Source organism: Heptranchias perlo, chromosome 15 (genome assembly GCF_035084215.1).
Source record: "Heptranchias perlo isolate sHepPer1 chromosome 15, sHepPer1.hap1, whole genome shotgun sequence".
Taxonomy (NCBI): Eukaryota; Metazoa; Chordata; class Chondrichthyes; order Hexanchiformes; family Hexanchidae; genus Heptranchias; species Heptranchias perlo.
In genome coordinates, this window is record NC_090339.1 from 23,833,862 (window position 1) to 23,855,740 (window position 21,879).

Consider the following 21,879-nt stretch of genomic DNA (forward strand, 5'->3'; position numbering starts at 1 on the left):
ACACAAATTGGATGCAGGTGTTGCAAAAACAAAATGGAGGCTAGAGATGAGTTTAAAAAAAAATCAGAATTATTCCATCTCCTTTAAGGGGAGGAGTGGAAGGATTGGCAATCTACATTTCTTTCATTTTTATTTGTGTAAATACCATCAAATTAGTGCCCAAGTAGTGCTAGTTGTATCAGGGGTCAATGCATGAAAATGTAAAGCTAGGCAGAAATGGTGCAAAGTCCAAGTTAAAGGGGAATAAATGTTCTGATTGGTTGCCCATGTCTAATTATTAATCAACTTTATTAAACAGAAAATAACAAACTGCTTTATGTTACTGGACAGCACGATCAAGATGGAGCTCTTGTGATGATAAAGACCCTCAGACTTCACCAGAGTAAAACTTAAATGTTCATCTTACTTCACCTTCCACCAATTTTGGGATAGAGTTACACGGCCCCTAAGATGAATTGGGAGTTAAATAAGCAAATGGATTGATATTACTACCATGGTACAGTAAGGGTGATGTATACTGCATGGTAACACTTATAATGCCTGTGTTCATTCTACTTACAAGATTAATGAGATAGTTTGTTATATACAAAAATGACTTCTCTGCTTTTTAAATTGATTATTTCACAATAACCTTTCAACAGTGCCCATGAAAATTAGTCAGATAGCAAAATCTGATTCCACTATAAATTGAACAGCAGATATGTGCTTTTTCCAGCTTTGAACAGACTGTGCTCCAGATGCCATTAACCTTGATTTTTTTATCTCCACTGTTAGCTCAAATTTTTAAACCAATAACAGTTTATGAATTAAATGGATGCAGTTCAATAAACATTTTAGCAAAATGAAAAAAAGTAACTTCTCAGCAATTCATTGATCAAAGCAGCATTGAGCTCCCACAGCCTGACACTCTTCAGATAGTTTTTAGCTGACCCAACACTGAACAGTCAGAGTTAAGTAATATGATACCCATCGCATACCGATAATTGAACACATTTCAATGGAATTACACTTTTCCATCAATGGCTGGGCCTGTACCCCACACAATGAAAAGCTTCTAATTTGTATCAGGCCAAAATAGATTCAGGTGCTGCTTGTTTGCTGTTTTAAATTTCACAGTTTATACAAATGTGTAAAACACCCAGCAGCTGGAATTAAATCAAATCTTTTAGTTTGTGTGAAATCTCTTTATTGGATGCTGGTTATCATAAATCGAGTGAAGTTTATGTGTTTGGTCTTATTACACGCAAAGAAAATACAGAATAGCCTACAATGGAAACTGACAGTTTAAGCTTTACTATTTAGTATTCTCTTGCTAGAAGGAGGGGGGAAGAGCCACAAGGTCCAGTGTCCAGCTCAGGTAGATACCCTCATGTAATAGCTCTAGAGTCTTAGAATTGTAGATGCAATTTGTGTACATTGAGGGAAAACAACTGCTGGCTTATTTTTCTAAAACTAATGCTATCACTGGTGGTACTACACACAAATAGTTGTCTCACACCTATGACGTTATGGATTTGAATGAGTTTGATGTGTGGGGTGTGGTCAGTACTAGTAGGATTAGTTGGTCTCACAAAATGGCAGTTGAAGCTCTGTATTTCCCAGATGCTGTTGAGTTCTCCTTATATTCTGCAAATGAAATGTGCTTGTTGTTTCTCTCCTACATTCTTCTTCAATTGTAATAAATCCAAGTATTTTTAATTTGTTTTCCAACATTAATGAAAAAAATTAATACTGCTTACATTTTATAATTGAGTTTTACTGTAACTATTATATTCCTGGAAATAAACCATAATTATCAAACTATTCAAACTCAGTCAGTGTCTGACATTAACTGATTTTGACTAGATGTGGGTTCAAAATCCACTGAGCTCACATTGTGGAAACCCTCACAAGGAGCTGAAACACATTATCCAGTCATCCTTCACTCTGTCAACAGTGTCATTGGTGAGTGGTCCTGACTGCTAGTTGGTTCTGTGAGGATGTTAAATACAGTGGCTCTCGATTGCTGTTAAGGGCCAGAAAAAATAATATACAATTATGGCTAAAACTATGATGCTGTACTCAAAGAAATGAGGATAGTAGGCAATTCAAATGTGCAATGGGAATGGTTTGGGATTGTGAATATTAACTTGGTGCTGCTGAAAAAGATAAGATTTTGTGGTCTCCTTATCCGGTTCACATTAACCCATCTGTATGAACACTGCTGCCACTTTGTGTCCAAATAAAAAATAGTCTGGAAGCTGTAATTTTACAGCATTAAAACACATGGTAATTAAGCTTTGCGTAATGTGAATGGAGCACACACAAATTGAAGATCAGCCATATTTAAGAGCAATGCCATATGAGAGGAAATGATTCAGAAGCAAAACAATGCCACAAGTGCAGGAAGGGGGATTTATGGTTTAGCTGAAGTGACAGCAGCTATAAGTTACAAAAAAGATGTTCATAACATGTGTATTGTGATTTGTTTTGTGATATTGGAATGGAATGGAGTGATGTAATTAAGAAAACAATGTAACTTAAGAACATTTGAATGCTCAAAGTTGAATACTATGTGCTCCCTGCGGTACAGTCAATGACATCTCAGGCTGGGTGATCGCAAACGTGATCAACAATTTCTCGAGGCTGATAGTTTTACAAAAGCCCAAATTTTAGTGAGATGACATTGCTATTCAGGTAGGATTCTAGCTTGAGACTGAGCGAGCCGAACTCCTCAATAAAACTCATTATTACCAGGGAACTGATCGAGTTTTTTTTACTTTTGCATGTTACCTTCACATCTGAAGTTTGAACTTCCAAAAAAAAATCATATAATAAAATGTATCACTTAATAATTTCTCATGCTAGGGAAATAATCTTTTCACTGGTACAGAGCTTGTGGTTTCTATGCCTTGAATAGAGATGGATCATTGGGATGCGGTTAATAACCATCAGTGTGATGAAGTTTAGTTTGAATGATTTTCTTTTCATTTGATGGCAAAATTCAGGAACAAATGACTACATGTGGAAATACTGATTATTTTCATAAAAGCCAAGCTGTGCCAATGTCTGGAACAGATAAGTACATAACTCATGGTCCAATCTTTCTTATCCTGTAGATATTAGTGCATGTGCTCCATATAATTCACTTTCTCTCTCACAATGTTCGCACATGAACCCCTTTGTCCAAATCAGTAAGATGAGTGAAGTCTCCATAAATAGTAATGGCTACTCTTTCAGCAGATTGCCAATGAACAAGGTTCCATGTGTAAAATCTGACAGTAGTAGTGCTGTGAAATGTTGCCATTTAAACCTGTGCTAGTTCTGTGTCATTCTTTAAAGTTTTCTGTAACAAAATTCCGTCCCCACCCTTGAAGCTCTGGGAGTGGGATTTTTCATGTGTAATTTTCCTTAAGTGTGAGATAGGGAGTGAAACTCAGCTGTTCCTCCAGCTGTCTACACATCCATAAATCATTAATAAGGCAGTTAACTGAAGCAAAAATATAAATGATCTACATTACCCAACAGAAGATTCTTAATTTACTTCCAGTTATTTACAATTCATTTCTTCACTTAAAGTGATGATTACATTGGAACATGTTCCTGTTCGGAACAGAGTGCAGACATAAGCCATTTGCCACTGAGATTTTTACAGTGCTGCATTAAGTATTTAAGTTGCTTGTGTAAGCTTTCTTTAACAATGTCTGCACGTGATATGCAGTGAGTTTGTGGTATTTTTATTTCACTACAAAGATATAAACTTAATAATTAACACCAGCACCATTTTTACTGTCAATCTGAACTGAACTGTTTTGTGAACAGCTTTGCAAGGACAAAAGACAAACTGAAAATTCTATTAACATCGTATCTTTACTAGTTAACATTCCTTTTTCTGGTCAGAAGTTGAACTTTCAACTAAATATTCTGAATGAGAGTATGGTAGTATATACGAGCAACTAGCCATTTAAAAAGGTTTCATTTCCTAACATTCTACTGCATATATTTCACTTCCTTCCCAATATTTGAGCTGATGTAAAAGATGTCAATGACAAATCAATGCTTCTCTTGCAGATGGATCACAAAACTGAAGGACGTCCTTATTCAGCAAAACATTTGCTTTTTCCCCTCCTTTTTATAAAGGTCCTTTTTAAAATAGACCAGTTTCAACAGAGAAAGCTTTATTAATAATTACAATGAACAGTTTTGTTTGCAGGATTCCTTCAGCCATTACAAAGTTCTTCAGTTGTCTCTGGGCTAATTGTAACTAACAGCCCCATATCAAGCTTGTTGTGCTGTCAATTCACCAATCCGTAAAGTCACTTCAGTTTGAGTTGGCCATTGATGTGTGCTTTAAAATAGCATGACACACTTTTTTTTTGACCAACCGAGCATGTCTCTTGCAATGTACATTGTCTGGTGCAGCAAACCTGTTACAAAAACGTCACCACATGGCAATATTACCTGCAGCACAGATGACGCTACAGCACTGATCCATCACATTGGGTGTAAGTTTTTTTCTCCTTTTTAAATTGTGAGTACTGTACACAACGGATCAACTGAGGCTGCTTTGAAGGAAAGTGGCTTCAAGTACATGCTGTACCCAGCCCTGGTTTCATTGGAGTGTGGAAATGTTGTCAGTACATGGTTCAGTTTGGTAAAAATTGTCCCTCAGTACAGGATGGATGTTTTCATGTATGTTCTATCTGCAAGAGAACAGAAACAATGAGAGTGCATCAGCAAGATAAAGAATTGGAATTTATAATTGGACTGGATTTGGGGGGGGGGGACAAAGTCCGATAACAGCAGGAATACCACGATGGAGGAATGAGGAAAAGACATTCAGCCCTTCTACCTCAATCCATCATTTAAATTCTGTTTTCAGGCCCAAACTGGCCATTTTTTCATCTTCATTACCGGAAGGCTGAACCTTCTATTCCACATCCCTTTTAAATGTTTTGATTTAATCGCTAGATGATGATCTAATCATTAAGTTAATGATTTGCCACACAGGGTTGTGGAGGCAAAAACATTAGCAATGTTACAGCTAGATGCTGCAGTGGGAGAGTTGGGGGTACTAGAGGAATGAGCTTCAATGGGCTAAATGGCCATTTCTCTCATCCTTGATTATGGTCTGGCTGAGGGATCCAGCCCCATAGAAATTCCTATATTTTTCACGGTTGTGGCTCCAAATATGGAAGGAAAATGAAAACGCCTATAATGCAACCTGTTGCCCTGCTCATCTCAGTTTCCTCCTCAGCTTAAATCCAGATGTGCATAACCTTAGCATTCTGTTCAACCCTGAGCTAATCATCCAGTTACTTATCAATTCTGCTTCATTTCATCTCTGGATCATTGGTTTACTCCACTATCTCTGCCCACCACCCCACACTGCTGAAGCACCAATCCATACCTTAAGGGTTGTCCTCACTAATGGTCTATTTGCCAGTTTCCCTACCTCCACTGTTCACTAACTTCAACTAATTTAGAACTTTGGGCCCTGCATCTTCTCCAAGTTCCACATATCCACTGCACTTGTCCTTGCCATGTTCCACTGGTTCCCTATGCAGCAGCTAATCACCTTCAAGATCTTCATCTCCAATCCTCTAATATCTTGCTCTATCCTACCCGAGTGATCCACCCCCCCCCCCCCCCCCCCCCGCTCAAGCATATGTACCTGAACACATGCTCCACTTCTCTGGTCTGGATCACTGTTTGCTTCCCCGCTCCTTCCTTTTAACCATCAGACATCAATTATTCAGTTACTGCACTCTGACTTCTAAATTTTCTCCCAAACTACTTGCCACCTCTTTCCTTGCTCACAAAAACTCTTTGGCTTTTAGTTCCTTCCTCCACAAAGTTTCTCTCCTTTTGGTGTTCACTTTTATCTGCCTTGTCTTGCCTTCTGCAGTCTTAGACATTCTTTTACTTGAGAGAATTATATAAATGCCAAGTTGTTGCTATTATTAATTATAATCATTACTTTAAAGACTAGCACCATATCTCTCTTAATCTCGCCTTTAGGTGGGGCTTGGACCCTCTGAACGCAGTGCTTTTTACTATGCGGTCACCAAAGTCATCGATGAAAGCCTGGAAAAGCAAATGAGGCATTTGTTTCTTTAGCCTTGGCAGTTACTCAGTGTCTCATTAAACTGGCAAAAACCCAACTAAAATCTTCTGAATAGTTTTTGTACAGCTGCATACAGTTCATTACACTTCAGTAAATAGTTGACTATTCCAGGTTTATTCGAGGAAATATATAACTATTTTCTGTTTACACTGTATTCACTTGTGCCATTTGGATATATTTTTACAGCATCCCAATTTCAGGATTAAATGAAGTCCACAGCCCAAGGTGCATGCAGTTACCTGTATGGTATTCCAGGGGGCTTCTGTGCTCATTATATGTCGTTCTATAAATCAGGTTATTACTAAAACTGAAGTCTAATATTCTATAAATTCTTTCATATTCTAGTCAAATGGAAATTTATTTTATTAAACATATTCTAATTGTTCAATTCTTTAAGTGAATGAATTTGTCACAAGCTCCTTATTTGGTTAAAGTGAACTTCTTTCAAAAACCTCCCTCAAATCTATCTTTTTGGCTGTGCCCTTTGCTTTTCCAATCCAAGCCCAGTTACTCCCTTCTACTGTCGTGCTTGACATCCTTCCATTCCCTGTGTAGTATCCACATTCTTCTTGATGAGGGGCGCTATGTAAATTAAGTTGCTGTTGTATATCTCCTACTGCCAGATTTGTTTTCAGTGGTCAGATCCCTTGGTATCCTGTTCTCCAGTGTCCATTCTCCCCTCCTCTGATCCCACCTTCAGTGGTGCCGCAAGTAATTGGATTCCATTGTCGACATATCACTAGTTGGTGCTGTTCACTTGATTAGACGCCTGGCAATTCATCTTTCTGAAATGGTTATTTCATTCAAGTATGACCCATCCAGCATGAGCATTGTAAGCAATGTGTCCTGTACTACTAACTGTCTTGTGCCTCTTGCTAAAGTTACTGAGGACAATTTTGAATTTATGGAGGCGTAGCTAGCTCACTTGGAATCCTTAGTTTGAACATTCTCTGCATTTTTTTTCTTCCTTTCCTTAGCCTTTCTATATTTTTTCTCCCAAATTAAAATTTTGTTCGGACTAACGGGGAGAAATTGGCCCTGTCACACTTATTTATTGGGCACAAAATGCACAAGGAGGGAAGGGTGCGATCACCTGCGCCAGATTCCCCTCCCCCAAAAGTGCCTGGGGTGCTCACCTAAAATAGTTGTTAAGCCCCTTGAATATGCTAATCAGGGATCTAACACCTGGTTAGGGACCCCAATGATAAATTGGGTAAAAACTGAGTGGAACCCGTGCCGCGTTCAGTTTTTCCAGCTCTACGATGGCCTAACCAGTGGTCCTTAAAGGAACCACCAGAGACTGTTGATAAACAGGTAAGCTTTTGTTTTTTCACTTACCTTTATATGGAGCCAGGAGAAGCAGAAGAGTTTTCTCTTTGGTCCACAGCAATACGATGGGCTGCTGCCAGCCCCCGCACCCCTTTCTTTCCCCGACCCCCCACCCTCCATATCCCAGGACTTGCTTGCAGGCCAGCTGGCTGATTTTGGGAAGATCCTGACTGGCGTCCACAGCTCACTGATATTATGGAGATGAGGCCCAATTCGGAGTTAGGCTCAGGCCTTCAACTTTGGGTGCGCATTCTAGATGCGTGGCCAATTTTTGCGCCAGTTCCCATTGAAGAGGTTCTTGGCCTAAGTTAGCTGCTTAAACCCCATCCACACTATTCTACTATCATAAGGCCCCATGTTCAGTAGTACTATAGAGTTTTACCGTGCCTACCTATTTCATAATATGATTTGAGATACCACTACTGCTTCAGATAGAGAGAGCACTCACCGTGACATTTCAGGCGAGTATCATAGGTTTATCTGCACTATAATATCGGAAAGCAGTGGACATATCTGTCAGTAAATGGATCAGGTTATATTTTTATATGCAGTAAATATGGGCCGTGGCCTTTTACATCTAATGTCATGTGTCTCCCATAACTCTGCCACACACCAGCAAATAGGTTAACTTTTTCCAATGATACTTTATTAAACACAGATAGGCATAGCTATTGGTGAGGGGGTGAGGGGCAGGTTTCCTTCTCCTCCCATCCACCTTTTGGCAAAGGCTATATTGTTACCCCCAACTTTTTTTTTTAAAGAAGTAAATGATGAAACTGCCTACTATGCCTACTCTGAGGCACTGGACAACCTCCACCAACACTTCAGCTCACACTGTACCCCTCCAACGGCTCCTGGATCCACCCTCCCTCCCTCCCTCCCTCCCCACAACAGACTATATGCCTACACCATCATCTGTGATTCCACACTACCTCCAAGTGGAGTTCATCCTATCCTGGCTTCCTGGCTCTTGGACTTGAATTGTGGACTGTTCCATATTGAACTCCACTTGTAGATAATAAGTCGACAAATATAAGCCCAAATATTTTGAGACTGTTGGTGTGGAGTCTCGATGGTATTTTGTGCTGGTACGAAAATTTGACCACCTATCTTGTGCTCCAAATTCATGCATTCCCCATTTTCCGATTGGTGATTTTGGGTGGAATAAACACACATGCACAACTTTTATTAAGCTATAGTTATTTAGGTCTCATGACAAATCTCCTGGCTGTGGGTGAGGCTCTGCTCACAGAGTACACCTTGCTCAATTAAGCTTCTGGCTGGGGGGTCCAGAACGAGGGGTCACAGTCTCAGGATATGGGGTAGGGCATTTAGGACTGAGATGAGGAGAAATTTCTTCACTCAGAGGGTGGTCAACCTGTGGAATTCTCTACCACTGAAGGCAGTGGAGGCCAAGTCACTGAATATATTTAAGATGGAGCTAGGTAGATTTCTAGACACAAAAGGCATCAAGGGGCATGGGAAGAGAGCGGGAATATGGTATTAAGATAGAGGATTAGCCATAATCATATTGAATGGCGGAGCAGGCTCAAAGAGCCGAATGGCCTACTCCTGCTCCTATTTTCTATGTTTCTATGTTTCTTAAAGGTAGGTTATCATTGCACAATTATTAGTTACTTTTTCTGCTTTCTGTTAAATTTTATTGCATTTTGACCCAAGCAGTAATTCGTTTTGCTAGATTGTCCTCCATTTTTGCAGTTTTTGGCCATTTTTTTTCTCTTGATCAATACTTTCTTTCATTATTCTTGCTTGTTGTCACCATTTAAATAGTACCATTAAAAAGTGGCAATGGTGGGAATTCCTTTTGGGGAGGTTCTGATCGTGCTGCATGATTCAGATAAGGAAGACTGGTTCATGAGGGGCAAACAAATGTAGGTGCATGACCATCTGAGGCTTTTTACCTGAATCCATCACTTCCCTGAGATTTGTCTTTATAGAACTCACTACACCTACCTGGACCTGTTAGAGAAGGCCTGTTTTTGCTGATTCAGGTTCCCAAGAGAGGCTACCACAGAGCCACCTGCTGCAGGATAACCTGCAGACAACATCTGGAATAGGGACAGCTTTGCCCATAGGAACTTTCATGTTACCATATTCCAATGCACCATATTCACCGTACTAGGAGGTCTGCAAGTGCATACCTGTATCAAGCATGTGACATGTCAGATTTGCAAGGGGCAAGGTCTTCACCTTTCCTGTGGAAAGGAATCGCGACCTAGACAGACATGCCACAAAGCTATCGCCAGTTGTAAGGTTCCCTTCGGTGTATGGTGTTGTAGATGGCGCCCGTGTGGGCATCAGGGCTCCTTGTGTATCAACTCAATAGTCTACATGAACATAAAGTTTGCACTCAAGTAATGTTCAAGTGTTATCTGTATCATTCACGTAAGTAGCCAATATCGAGGTAGTAGCCTTTATTCATCATTGTGCGGCAGTCCATGGTGCCTGCACTATTTGAGGCAGAAGAAATGATTGGGTCAATGGCTCTTGCAAAAACAGGGCTTGGCTACCCGCTCCACATTAGAGAAGTGTGTCATGTAACTTCAGTACAGTGAAGCACTGTATGCAAAAGGGCACCAATTGTGCACAATACTTCAAATGGAAATTGGGGCTATAGAAAAATTGCAGAATTTTTCATACAGTGTGCAATGTGACAGCCCCGTCTGGGCAGAAATATGACCTCCATTCCCTCCTCACCCCCAGATTGTATAAGGGCACCCCGTGGATCCACAGGTCCCTGTTTAGAAATCTATGATGTAAATGCAATAATAAGCAAATATTCATTGCACAAGTAAGACACAAATGTAATGTCCAGCCCTAATCTCATCTGTTTAAGAAACCTGCAATTGAATGTGGGATTTAAAAAACAACCAAGCACAACTGTTCTTTTGTGCAGTTTAGTGAAGTTACGGCTATCATTTTGCACTGTCTTTCAACACACAACTTCAGAACAAATAAAATCATTAAAAGCTAGACAGAACCGTGGCAATTCAATCTTTATTCTAAAGCCACTGTTTAGTTCATTAAGAACAGGAAAAAGCTAATTAGTAACTGAGTGCTTTGTGAGTTAGTGTTTTAGAGCCTACAACATGATCTAATATATAGGCTGGGGCAGGAAGGATATAAACAAGAATAGCAATCAGGAAGAATACGGAATGGGAATTCTCCAGAGTGTGACTGAGCTTGGGAATTTTGTGGTAAGCTTTGCACTCTTGACTGGAAAACTTTATTGATACTTTATATGTAGAAGGCACAGTCATGACCTTACCTTGGACGTGCAGAAGACTCTTATGTGAACCCTATCGTGTAAGAATATATTCCCTTAGGTTCTAAGCCAAAGATTAAACCTTTTTTTTTGAATAAGCCTCAAGTCCCTAGAGTTGCACAGGAAAATACTGTAAATGTACAAACCACATCTGCAATCCCAGGGCTATTCCTCCACCTCCAGTCAACCTTCCTCTTTCTGCATCTCACCACCCCCCACCCCCACTTTCAACCTGGAAAAAAACTATTTACTTCTAAAATCACAGTGGAAAAATTCTGCACTAAAGATGTTCCAGCAACACATTCCTCTCGCACCTCTCTGGGCACGGGCTCAAGTCATGGCAGAAGCTGACGCTCTAACCTTCCAGCTGTAGGTGTGAACACTGAACAACCTTGTCAGTTCGAGGTCTGTGTCGTGCAAAGCAGCAAGACCTCTGCTGTTTTTTTTTTACATATGAAAGCCATTCAATTACATTATTCTAGTTGTATGGTTTTAATTTTTGTATTCATTGTTCATAATTAGTTTTGGCCCTTTCTGACTGCCTTAAGTATATATTTTTCCTTAACAGGTTTTATGCATTTCAAATATGTACAAGTCCCTTACTGTTCGCTGCAAATGCATGTTATAGCTAAAACTGGGTAAATGTTGTTGTGCTGTGTGCTAAATGTGTTAATTGATTTTAAAAAGATCTAACACCACACCGGCACTTCAGCTGTATTGCTGCTGACTCCACAGTCAGAGTAAAAGAACTCTCCAGAGATAAACAAAATAGAAAGGCAGGAGTCTTCCCAGCAACACTAAGAAAAGTTGCTACAGCTAATCTCTTCAAGACAATCGCAGGAGATTTCGTAAAAGTTTTTTGACAAAAGAAGCATTGTCCAGATGATGCCAAAATTTCCCACAATTGTCTGGAAGAAGGAACGTACCATTTAAGGCTGAATATTCTGAACAATGTAATATTGATGCATTGCTGCATTGGAATCCATAATATAATGAGTGTTCGCAATATGTTTAACTCGTCATTTATCACTGCGACTCTATAACTGGCTTGATTCTATGCATTTTCTGCCTACACAGGAGTTTACAAATAATTGTGGGCTTTCTCTCTGCAATTTGTGCTAGTTAATATCAATATTGTTATCCAGAGAGTAATCATCTGTCTTCTGCTCTGATGGTGACTGCACTTATCTATTTGATTAAATGTCAGTGCTCTTCGTTGATGTGTGGATTTTTTTTCTCTTCTGGAAAAAGCACCATCTGCTATGGCCTGATTTTATGAGGTTGGCACTAGTAATCATCCATAAAAGGTATCAGAAGCCAGTGAGAAATTCATAGCCCACTTGATAGCTCTTGAAGCATGGAAATGGTCCCTATGTGGCAGTGACCGAATATAGAAGAAGGGGTTACCTGTTGCCCAAAATATGTGATGCGTTCTGCATTACCCTTTTATAAACTGCTTTCTCAGAGCAATTTACACCCTGGATAGTTTGATCAAATGGAAAGCTTTTTTTTTCCCAAGGATTCTGTTGAGCTGGTAAGTTTCAGTTTGTGGGTTGATAGAGATCTTTAGAAGAACAGTAGAAGATTCAGGAAAACTGTCCAAATCACAGGGTAGCTTCAAATGGTTAACAGCTGATTCCAAGTTCGCCCGCTTCCTAATCCTATGGACAATTGTTTTGCCATTGTGCACATGGGTCTGTTTTGATTTCCAAAACAGGACTGGAAGGGGGTTCTGACCCAGAATCTCCAAATATAAATTTTTATGACTCGACTACATTACCTTTTTCCTGCAGAGCTCCTGTTAGTAGCAAATAGTAGGTATTTTGAGACAGTAAATCATTCCAACTGAAGGAAATGGTTAACACCAACACTGGTGCTTTTTATATATTTAACTAATATAAGTGCTTTTGCAGTTCCTCTTCTGCTCAAGCTCTTCACACATTCTGCTGCTTTTGGCAGACTTGTATACTCCAGTAGAAATGTCTTTCTTTGATTGCAACATCGTAAGTATTTGTGGGATGTTTTCCTCTCATCAGTATTTCTTTTTAAATGGCACAGGCTCAATGGGCCAAATAACCTCCTTCTTTGCTGGAATTTCTACAGAACATTACTCATAGCAATCAGAGGAAACCATCCTTGCCTCACAGAAATCTTTCTAAATGAACACACTTGGTTTGGCCTGTCAATCAATCCAATGTTGTAAGTATTCCAATTTCCCAAAGCCTTATTAATATCACTTGATGTAAAACCTTGTCACAAAGCATTATAATTTTTCTTGCCTTTTTCTAATTTCAATTCTTTTTTTCCCTGCAACATATTTTTCTCCCACCTCCCACCCGGCTAATGTTAACTGCTTGCTAGAGTACAGTTGTAACAGGTGGGGAGGAATTGGAATAATCATTGGCTGGGCATCAGGAGCAGCTTTCCTAGTCTACTGTGTGGGAGAAAAGTGAAAAAAACACATCTCCCTGTCTGTAAACCAATTTAATTGTAGCACTGTCCTGACTAAGATCAGTAACATCAATGGGATCAAACTTGGAACCTTCCTGTGTTGTACACTAAGTTGCTCACAGGATAAACTCTCCGAGCCATTGAGGGAACTAAGCATTATACTGTTAAGATCACTGACTTTGTCTTTATCGAGTTCAAAGGGACAATTCTACAGGGAACATGGTTCAGATATAGTACTACAATACTGCAGCCCAATTTCTCCAACTTGTGTTCCCTGTGAGTACAGTTTCCCAGTGGGATTGTGCATTTCCCACATCAATTTTTTTGTATTCAGATTTACATCAGTAAGATCACTGCATTAGACAGGGTGAAACCATGATATAAAGCAATATCTGAGCCTCCTAGATCTCATTACAGTGAGGCTTAAATGGTGACTTTAAAATCTGACTAGCAAGTATTTTGTGATGTCAATTAACCTGATTTTTGTTTGGTTTTGACTGAACTTGATAGCTAGTTCCTTCTACTTTCTTGCCAGCATCTGTACAGCAATGATAGTGTTTATTAAAAATCAGGTTTGTGCTTAGTTTGTGACTTAATGTGCTACCCGTCTGTCATTATTGAAATAGAACACAGTCTTAATTAGCATCTTTGGTTGTAACATTTTCTTGACTAGCTACTTCCCCCAGGGAATGATGGTTAAAAATCTTTTACATACGAACATTCAATGGAGTCTCCCATCAAATTGACCATTGACCCGTCCTCCTGGTCACATAATCCCCTGGGAGAGGCCAAAACAAAACATTCGGGGAGGAAAGGAACCTAATGCCAATTTAGGAAAAATTCTGGGAAATTATGTCTGACTCCCCAAGCTCCAGAAGACCATGGAAACTCATAAATCCTTTTCATCCCAATTAATCTGTAATTTAGCCTTCATTACTGGAAGAGGACGACAGTTCCAGTTATATGTCCAACCCCTTCGTCACGTGCTTTGGTCATCTGTTGCAGGGGTGACACTCCGTGAAAAGCAATAATTCAAATACTTCTTAACATCTAAGCAAATTCTGTTCCTAAGGATTTTTTTGGCATGACTCCTAGTCCTACCTTGCTGATTCCTCTCAACTGACCTGTCCAAATGGACAGAATTTAATCTCTTCATTAATTTTTAAAAAAAACTCAATCATATTGTTTTTAAGCCTGCTTCCTTAATGAAAACAGCCCCAAATCATGGATCCCATCCTAATCACTAAAAGTAAGACTGGGTATCATTTTGGTCACCCTGCTGTGTTTTTTCTCCAGGGTCTCTAGCTTGGCCATGTGTGGGGATCAGAAGTGGACACAATACCCTAGGTGTGGTCATAGAAATAACTTGTACAGCTTAAGTACTGAGGGCGTTCTGCACTGAGAGGTGCCATTCTTCAGCTAAAATATTAAACTGAGGATCTTCTGGTATTTCACATGAATATTAAATATCCCTTTGCACTATTCAAAGAAGAGCATGGAGTCCTCCTACCTTGGCAAAAAAACCAGGGTTAAACTGATTGGCCTGTAGTTGCCGAGTTTATCCGTAGACCCTTTTTTGAACAAGAGTATAACATTTGCAATTCTCCAGTCCTTTGGCACCACCCCCATATCTAAGGAGGATTAGAAGATTACAACCAGCACCTCTGCAATTTCCACCCTTACTTCCCTCAGCAACCTAGGATGCGTCCCATCCGGATTGGGTGACTTATCTACTTTAATCACAACCAGCCTTTCTAGCACCTCCTCTATCAATTTTTAGCCCATCCAGTATCTCCTCTTTTACTGTAACTTTGGCAGCATCTTCTTCCTTGTTAAAGACAGATGCAAAGTACTCATTTAGTACCTCAGCCATGCCTCTGCCTCCATGAGTAGATCTCCTTTTTGGTCTCTAATCGGCCCCACCCCTCCTCTTACTACCCATTTACTATTTATATGCCTATAGAAGACCTTTCATGTTTGCCGCCAGTCTATTCTCATACTCTCTCTTTGCCCCTCTTATTTCCTTTTTCACTTCTCCTCTGTACTTTCTATATTCAGCCTGGTTCTCACTTGTATTATCAACCTGACATCTGCCATATGCCCCCTTTTTCTACTTCATCTTACTCTCTATCCCTTTCATCATCCAGGGAGCTCTGGCTTTGGTTGCCGTACTTTTCCCCCTTGTGGGAATGTACCTAAACTGTACCTGAACCATCTCCTCTTTAAAGGCCGCCCATTGTTTGATTACAGTTTTGCCTGCGAATCTTTGATTCCAATTTACCCAGGCCAGATCCGTTCTCAACCCATTGAAATTGGCCCCTCCTCCAATTAGGTATTTTTACTCTAGATTGCACCTTGTCCTTTTCCATAACTAATCTAAACCTTATGATACTATGATCACTGTTCCCTAAACGTTCCCTTATTGACACGTGCTCCACTTGACCCACTTCATTCCACAGAACCAGATCCAGCAATGCCTCCTTCCTCATTGGGCCGGAAACATGCCGATCAAGAATGTTCTCCTGAACACCCTTCAGAAATTGCTCCCCTCTCTTTGCCCTTTACACTATTACTATCCCAGTCTATATTAGAATAGTTGAAGTCCCCTATTATCATTACTCCATAGTTCTTGCACCACTCTGTAATTTCCCTGCAAATTTGCTTCTCTATATCCCTCCCACTAGTTGGTGGCCTATAGAATACACCCAGTAGTGTATTGGTGCCTATACTGTTTCTTAACTCTAACCAAATAGATTCTGTCCTTGACCCCTCAAGGACATCCTCTCTCTCTCCAGCACTGCAATATTCTCCTTAAACAATACTGCCACCACACCCCCCTCCTTTTTTTCCTTCCCTATCTTTCCTGAACATCTTGTATCCAGGAATATTTAGTACCCAATCCTGCCCTTTTTTGAGCCAGGTCTCCATTATCACCATTACATCATATTCCCATGTGGCTATTTGCACCTGCAGCTCACCAACCTCATTTACACACACGCACTCTAAACATATCTTAGACCTTCTCGTATTCTCTCTTAGTCTGATCCTACCTAATATTGTACTATTTCTTGCTCTAGTGCTATCTGTCTCTCCCAATGAGTTATTCATTCTCTCTTTCTGTTTTGGGACCTTATTATGTGCAACATAACTGTTGTGTTTTCCTGTATAACCACACTGCACTCCATAGTAATTTATTGTATGTGAAACACTTTGAGATATTTCTGAGAGATGTAAGGTGCTATATAAATGCAGGGTTTTTTTCTATTGTACAGTGTTCAGAATGTGGGTTTTCTTGAATCCAATATTGTACTTCAGAACATTTATTGTACAAATTTTTCGAGCATGACAAAGATGAATCGCTGGTATAATACGTCAAAACTAGAAACAAAACTTTGACGATTAATGTAAGCATTATTTTGAATGGTAGTACCTTGGGGAGATCTTTTACAAGTTCTTTTTTAAAAGAGAATTATCAGTGATTGGTTCAATAAGTGCTATATATGCATTATATTAAAATGACATCAGAAGCTTCCCTGTGGCTCAGCAAATGTATCCAATGAAAAGTTGAGTCAACCAATTCAAGATGGCCCCAGGTTTGATTCTGGTCATTGCTGATCTAAGCTGGGACAGCAATTGGGGAACTACAATTAGGATCAGCACTACTGGGTTAGAGAGGTAAAAAGTAACCACAGTTCAAGCTCCTGATCACTATTAAGCAACCCTTGCACGTGTGCAGGCAGAATCATGCTTGGCAGTGATTCCCCCATAGTCTAATACTATGCTGACAGTCACTGCCAAGGTTCAAATAGAAATAATGTCCACTGTACCAGAGGATGTCCTTGCCTATGGAACTATAACCTGGCAAGGAGTGGAAGGCCTTCAAGAGAGGAGCAGGGAAGTCATTTGGCAACAAAAGAAATATTGTTCATTTTAATCACTAGGACCATTTTTCCCCCTGTGTACAAGGGAAAAATACTGCCTAAAGTTTGTATAAGATAATTCACCTTTCTATATCTGGGGTTTCAATGTGCTTAGCTTGGCATACAGTAGTAGATCAGACTTGCCTTGCTGCATGGTCTGCTGAAAATATAAACTATTGACTCCTGAGTTCACATATTCTTAAGAGCTTCAATCAGCTGATCACTATTCTCTCTGCATCTGTACTTAGTCAATAAAATAATGTTCAGCACTTTTTATTTGCTACTCTGTGTACAAATTAATTTGGGAAACTGTGTTGATATAATGTGCAGCTAGGGATTTTGAAGCAGCTTTTAGCTCTGTTCGTGAAATGGAGTCAGTCCCAACAAAGGTAATCAAAATTAATGAAATCAGTCGTCAGTGCCAGCCCAGCAAAATTCTGAAGTTTGACACAGAGTAAAGAGAAATAATTAGATTTCACTTGTATAATGGATAAATAGTAGGAGGCCGTTAAGGGGAAACATTTTGTGGTCAGCCATTGTCAGTACAGTTATATACAGCCTAAAAATGCTGCAGCTGAGCTTGAACACAGATCCTGCATCACTCAGCAGAATACAGTGTGGGACTGATAATTTGAAATGACTTTGATTTTTTCCCCTACAAGATACATTCTTCCAGGCCCATCACATCAGATTAAGCACTTTGCTGTGGAGCTCCTTGAAATTTCATTAAATCCATATGCTCATTTTTTTTTTGGCTCTTGTTTGGTAATCCCTGGTTTATTTATTTCTGCCCCTGTATCTCTCTGATTGTTGTGCACCTTCCTTCAGCCAGGACAGTGCACAGCCTGGGCTGTAGCACTCTCAGTACTATCAATGTTCCATTTATCAATGATGTGGAGATGCCGGTGATGGACTGGGGTGGACAAATGTAAGGAGTCTTACAACACCAGGTTATAGTCCAACAGCTTTATTTGAAATCACAAGCTTTCGGAGGCTTCCTCCTTTATCAGTGGTAGATGGCAAGTAACATTCGCGCCAGACAAGTGCCAGGCAATGACCATCTCCAACAAGAGAGAGTCTATCCACCTCCAATTGACATTCAACAGCGTTATCATCACCGAATCCCCCACCATCAACATCCTGGGGGTCACCACTGACCAGAAATTTAACTGGACCAGACACATAAATACTACGGCTACAACAGCAGGTCAGAGGCTGGGTATTCTGTTGCGAGTGACTCACCTCCTGACTCCACAAAGCTTTTCCACCATCAACAAGGCACAAGTCAGGAGTGATGGAATACTCTCGACTTGCCTGGATAAGTGCAGCTCCAACAACACGCAAGAAGCTCGACACCATCCAAGACAAAGCAGCCCGCTTGATTGGCACCCCATCCACCACCTTAAACGTTCACTCCCTCCACCACCGGCGCACCGTGGCTGCAGTGTGTACCATCTACAAGATGCACTGCAGCAACTAGCCAAGGATTCTTCGACTGCACCTCCCAAACTCGCGACCTCTACCACCTAGAAGGACAAGGGCAGCAGGCACATGGGAACACCACCACCTGCATGTTCCCCTCCAAGTCACGCACCATCCTGACTTGGAAATATATCGCTGTTCCTTCATCGTCACTGGGTCAAAATCCTGGAACTCCCTACCTAACAGCACTGTGGGAGAACCTTCACCACACGGACTGCAGCGGTTCAAGAAGGCGGCTCACCACCACCTTCTCAAGGGCAATTAGGGATGGACTATAAATGCTGGCCTTGCCAGCGACGTCCACATCCCATGAATGAATATTTTTTTTTAAATGCTATGTTTGCAGTAGGGTGAGTTGCTGAGGCCCTGTTTGCCATCTTGGGTGGATGTAAAAGATCACATGGCACTATTCGAAGAAGGGTAGGGAAGTTCTCCCGGTGTCCTGGCCAATAATTATCCCTCAACTAACATCACTAAAACAGATTATCTGGTCATTGCCTTGTTGCTGTTTGTGGGACCTTGCCATATGGAAATTGGCTGCCACCGTGACTATGCTTCAAAAGTACTTAATTGGCTGTAAAAACCTTTTGAAATTACCTGGGGTCATGAAAGGCTATCTGGATGCAAGTCCTTTCCTTTCCATTACTAGAGCTCAAATCCTTCAGGAACTATATCTCCTACAATGTCTTATGTCCCAGTCCTAGCCAAATACAGAACAACATCCCGACTGCATTTCTCATGCTTTGTACTTTGTTTACTCTGGCACGTTTGATTGCCAAGAGCAGTTACCAATGTTGCATTTTCTTCCAAGCTGAAGGAGCTTCATAATGCAGATTGTAAATTTTACCACTTCTACATCCCTGACCCTTTGTTTCCTGAGGGAGTTTCCATCTCTTTTGAGTTACCCAGGCCATGACTGAATAAAGGTGTTTTGCTTTCACTATACTCAACTCCCCAATACAAAGCCATGCAGTTAAGAATAGTTTTTCCTTTTTTCCTCCCCCCCCCACACTGTTTTTTCTTCCCTCCCCATTCTACTACTAGGCTTAGATGAGAGATTGTGTCCAGCTTTTTTACATCATTTTTTTTCTCGCATTTATCAATATTTTCTTTTTCTCAACTCCTTGTCCCCATAACATATACTTTTTTGACCTTCAATGTAGAGAAAGCAATGTGGAAATCAACAGCCTGTTTTAATGCTTGCTTCTCCCATAGACACATTACACTTGATTTTAAACTCTTCATACGTTCCCATATTTCATACAACTATACAAATATTGTCCCTCTCAGACAATGGAGATATTTTTAATATGTACAACACTGTTGGAGATATAATCGTTTAATAAGGGCTTTAACTACTGTTCACTCAAAGTACACTATGCATAACATTCCTGTCATTCCAGGGCATCGTATGCTCTGACTGGCCGTAAGCAATGTCACAGGACATACACTGGTTATATCAAATATTATATTATATTTTGGTCCTGTATTAAATACATCACTCTGTACATTACTATGTTACATGGAACGGAAATCAAAATGTACTAAAATGCAATGATATCTAATCGGACTGCTCATCTCCATAAAGAAACCTAACCCTTGATTTTCTCCTCATATGAAAGCTATATTGGGTACTTCTGTAATCTCCATAGACAATCCTTTAGTTGGCACAATCCTATATTGAAATTTGAGCAAAATGCCTCCCAGATGATATTAACCTTTATACCACTAGCTTTTGTAGCTATGGAGTTAATAAATTGAACTGCATTTTGGGTATAAAGCATACATGCAAAATACTATGGAATAGTCACCAGCATTGCGGACAGGGAATACGGGATACACGTCTCTAACTGCCAGTGGGATCTTTTAATAATTGAGGAGAGCTGACGGAATAGTCCGCTTTTCTTAATTGCTAAAAAATGAATGGCAGTACAGCAGCTGCCAGGAGTTTTTTTTTAAACACACAAGTTTTGAATATTACTGCACACTTCACATTGGCTGCAATTCTGGTATTTCAAGACCATTTTTCCCAGATGGTCTTGCTACTTGCCCCAAAATTTCTATCACTTCAATCAGCAGGACTATATTGCATGTGTGGTGTTGGTGCAGCCTAACCAGGGTGTTAAGATTGCAATCCATATTGCAAAGTTTCATGTTAGTTTCAAGAAAGACTTACAGTCTGAAATGGCTGAGAACATAGCATCTTCTTTGTAGTTGAAAGTCTTTAAGAAACTCTTTTAATCAGTGTTGAGATTGCAGCAAATTTGAGATTAACTGACTTGTAGTTTTAATACACAATCAAAGTAATGGTCAATAATGGTGGTGAACAGTCCTGATACAGTTGAATTCTTAATGGCCACAGCTATTCATCAATAGATTAAGATTTCACTATGAAAAGGTTTCAGTGTAGCCGTTCAAACATTTATGTTTAGTTATTGGAATGGCTTAATAAATCTCATGGGCAATTTAATATAGAATCTTCTCACTTTGAAAATATTTAGTCAAATTCCAGGTACCACGCCCCAAATCTTTGACACAAAGTCCTCAATATTGGAAAGCGGATGTGCTAAAATGGAAACTGTTTAAGGTGTCCAATTCTAAGTAACTGAAGCACTACAAGTTCCAAGTCTTTCATGGTCTCATTAATGATTCAGCCTTTACTTTTAAACGAGGCGTAATCCATTTGTTGCAATTTGTGGTTATGGGTTATATGCTGATAGGGTGCTGCTGCAGAAGGACTGGCTTACATTAATAGCAGGCTTAAAAATTACTGTGGGTGATGTTATCTTGTAAGCGCTCAACACGCTTGTATCCAATTTCTCGCTGCGCTAATTTAAGAGGCTTCAACCCATTTAAAATGGGTTAACCTCCATAGTTCAGATTAATTTGATATGAGTGTGTGAAGAACGATAGCGCTGGTTAGTAATTTTCAGGCTAAAGCCTTCATTGCAGTCCAGAATCTCTGCCAACTTGCTTTATTCAAATTGCATAGGTGAACCTGCATTCCCTAAACTGAGACTTAGAATTTAAAGTATGCAGAGAACAGAATTAGCCATATATTCTCATACTGCTGTTATGCACGGAAGTCAAGCCCACTGCACAATCTAGATCTCCTTGGTGGTTTTTTTTACCTGTCAGAACATATAGTTCAGGTTGAATCTATGAATTAGAATTATTACAAGAATATAACTTTTATACAATCAAAAGTAAACCAGCAGATAAACAGTAATACATGCTTAATTTGCATCCCTACTTTAAACTGTTTCCAAAAAGCAAAATAAGAAAGTATTCAAATTCTTAGTGTC

General features: G+C 39.9%; 1 protein-coding gene across 5 annotated transcripts in view; it reads right to left on the reverse strand.

Moving 5' to 3' along the window:
- Positions 1-269: 269 nt before the first annotated feature.
- Positions 270-21,879, reverse strand: part of dacha (dachshund a) — a 312,302-nt gene continuing 290,692 nt past the window's right edge. For all 5 annotated transcript variants that reach the window (XM_067996893.1, XM_067996890.1, XM_067996894.1 and 2 more), the window contains one exon: positions 270-4,682. In XM_067996893.1, coding sequence (XP_067852994.1) covers positions 4,648-4,682 — 35 coding nt within the window. In that variant the 3' untranslated portion in view covers positions 270-4,647. The remainder of the gene's footprint in view (positions 4,683-21,879) is intronic.